Genomic DNA, 1431 nt, shown 5'->3' on the forward strand with positions numbered 1-1431 from the left:
AAAGAATCCATACACCTGACCCCATCTCTGTTGGCAAGATACGCTGTTGCACGTCAAAGAATCCATACACCTGACCCCATCTCTGTTGGCAAGATACGCTGTTGCACGTCAAAGAATCCATACACCTGACCCCATCTCTGTTGGCAAGATACGCTGTATCACGTCAAACAAATACAAACAAAAACCCAACAATTGTCTTCACTGTACGTATTTATTTGACCTCGGCGTTCCGAGTAGACATGACAATACCCATATACTCGACCTTCCTAGGTAAACAGTGTCAAATTCTGTCTCGTAATAATCTACCACTATCACGGAATAAAAACGTTAGTGTTTAAAGGGCACACTTTCCGATTGAACTGACGCTTGTATTCTATCGTGACGTCATCGAATACGTCTACCCCTATCTTCTTATGAAAACAGTAAATATATCCATAGAAGTTTTCTCTCCTAGACCGCACACTGTCATGGCGACTGCTCTCCGCTCTCTATAAAACTTCGTTGCAAAGTATGAGCACCACTGACCGCACCATTACGCCGCGATGAAGGACAACAAGAAAACCTAGTCTCGCTTCTCGGCCTTTTGGCTCAGATCAAAGAGCAATACCTGAAGAACACAGGGGAAAAAACAGACCCAAATTACAAACTGAAAATCATGAGGGAATCATTCAATTTTGAACGCCTGTTGACTCATAACTGTATTTCTGTTCAACTGTTGGTTGATTATTGTTGTTAGATTTACCATTCAACAACACTGAACAATAAATCACCAGTCAAACAAATATGAAGTTATGAGTCCTCAAGCTTTTAAAATTAACACCCTCACAATGTCCAGTTCGTGACTATGGTCGTTGTCCCCCTGTGCTCTTCATCTGTTCACGACTTTTCCTCCGGTCTTGTGCCCACTGGTGAGTAGGACGGACACTGCAGAAGCTGATGAGACATAGAGAAATCTGTGTCTCGGTTATCTCTAGTGGATGGATTACCGTTCTTTTATTTTAAAAAAGAAAAAAAAAAAAACCAGTTTCGCTATTATTGTCCCGCGCTGACAGTAGCTTCTCACTTTGTCCTTCATTTGACTCAAACTGAGGCGAATTTAGCGGTGCAGACTGAACCGGAAACACTTGAAAGTACACAGTCTAAGATATCATATACAATGTGACAAATCTATGGATACAATGTCATATCTCGCAATAAACACTTTGAGTTTTCAACCTCAGCTGGAAATTGTGCACATAGACCACTGAGATATTTACTATGCCCTCCCCACCCGTCTCACCCACACGTAATGTCATGACTTCAGTTATCAAATATATGTATCTTATTTCATTCACCATCAGATCTGTACTGCTGTGTTTTCATAAACAAGAACTCTGAGCCTCTAAAACTAGATCTTAATGATAATTGGTGTCCTGTGTCGCTCCCTACAGG

General features: G+C 41.3%; 1 protein-coding gene across 1 annotated transcript in view; it reads right to left on the minus strand.

The window, feature by feature from the left end:
* Positions 1–562: 562 nt before the first annotated feature.
* Positions 563–1431, minus strand: part of LOC118478256 (extensin-like) — a 44111-nt gene continuing 43242 nt past the window's right edge. Inside the window, exon 3 of the mRNA XM_035971485.1 lies at positions 563–607. Coding sequence (XP_035827378.1) covers positions 563–607 — 45 coding nt within the window. The remainder of the gene's footprint in view (positions 608–1431) is intronic.

Source organism: Aplysia californica, unplaced genomic scaffold, assembly GCF_000002075.1.
Source record: "Aplysia californica isolate F4 #8 unplaced genomic scaffold, AplCal3.0 scaffold00443, whole genome shotgun sequence".
NCBI lineage: Eukaryota > Metazoa > Mollusca > Gastropoda > Aplysiida > Aplysiidae > Aplysia > Aplysia californica.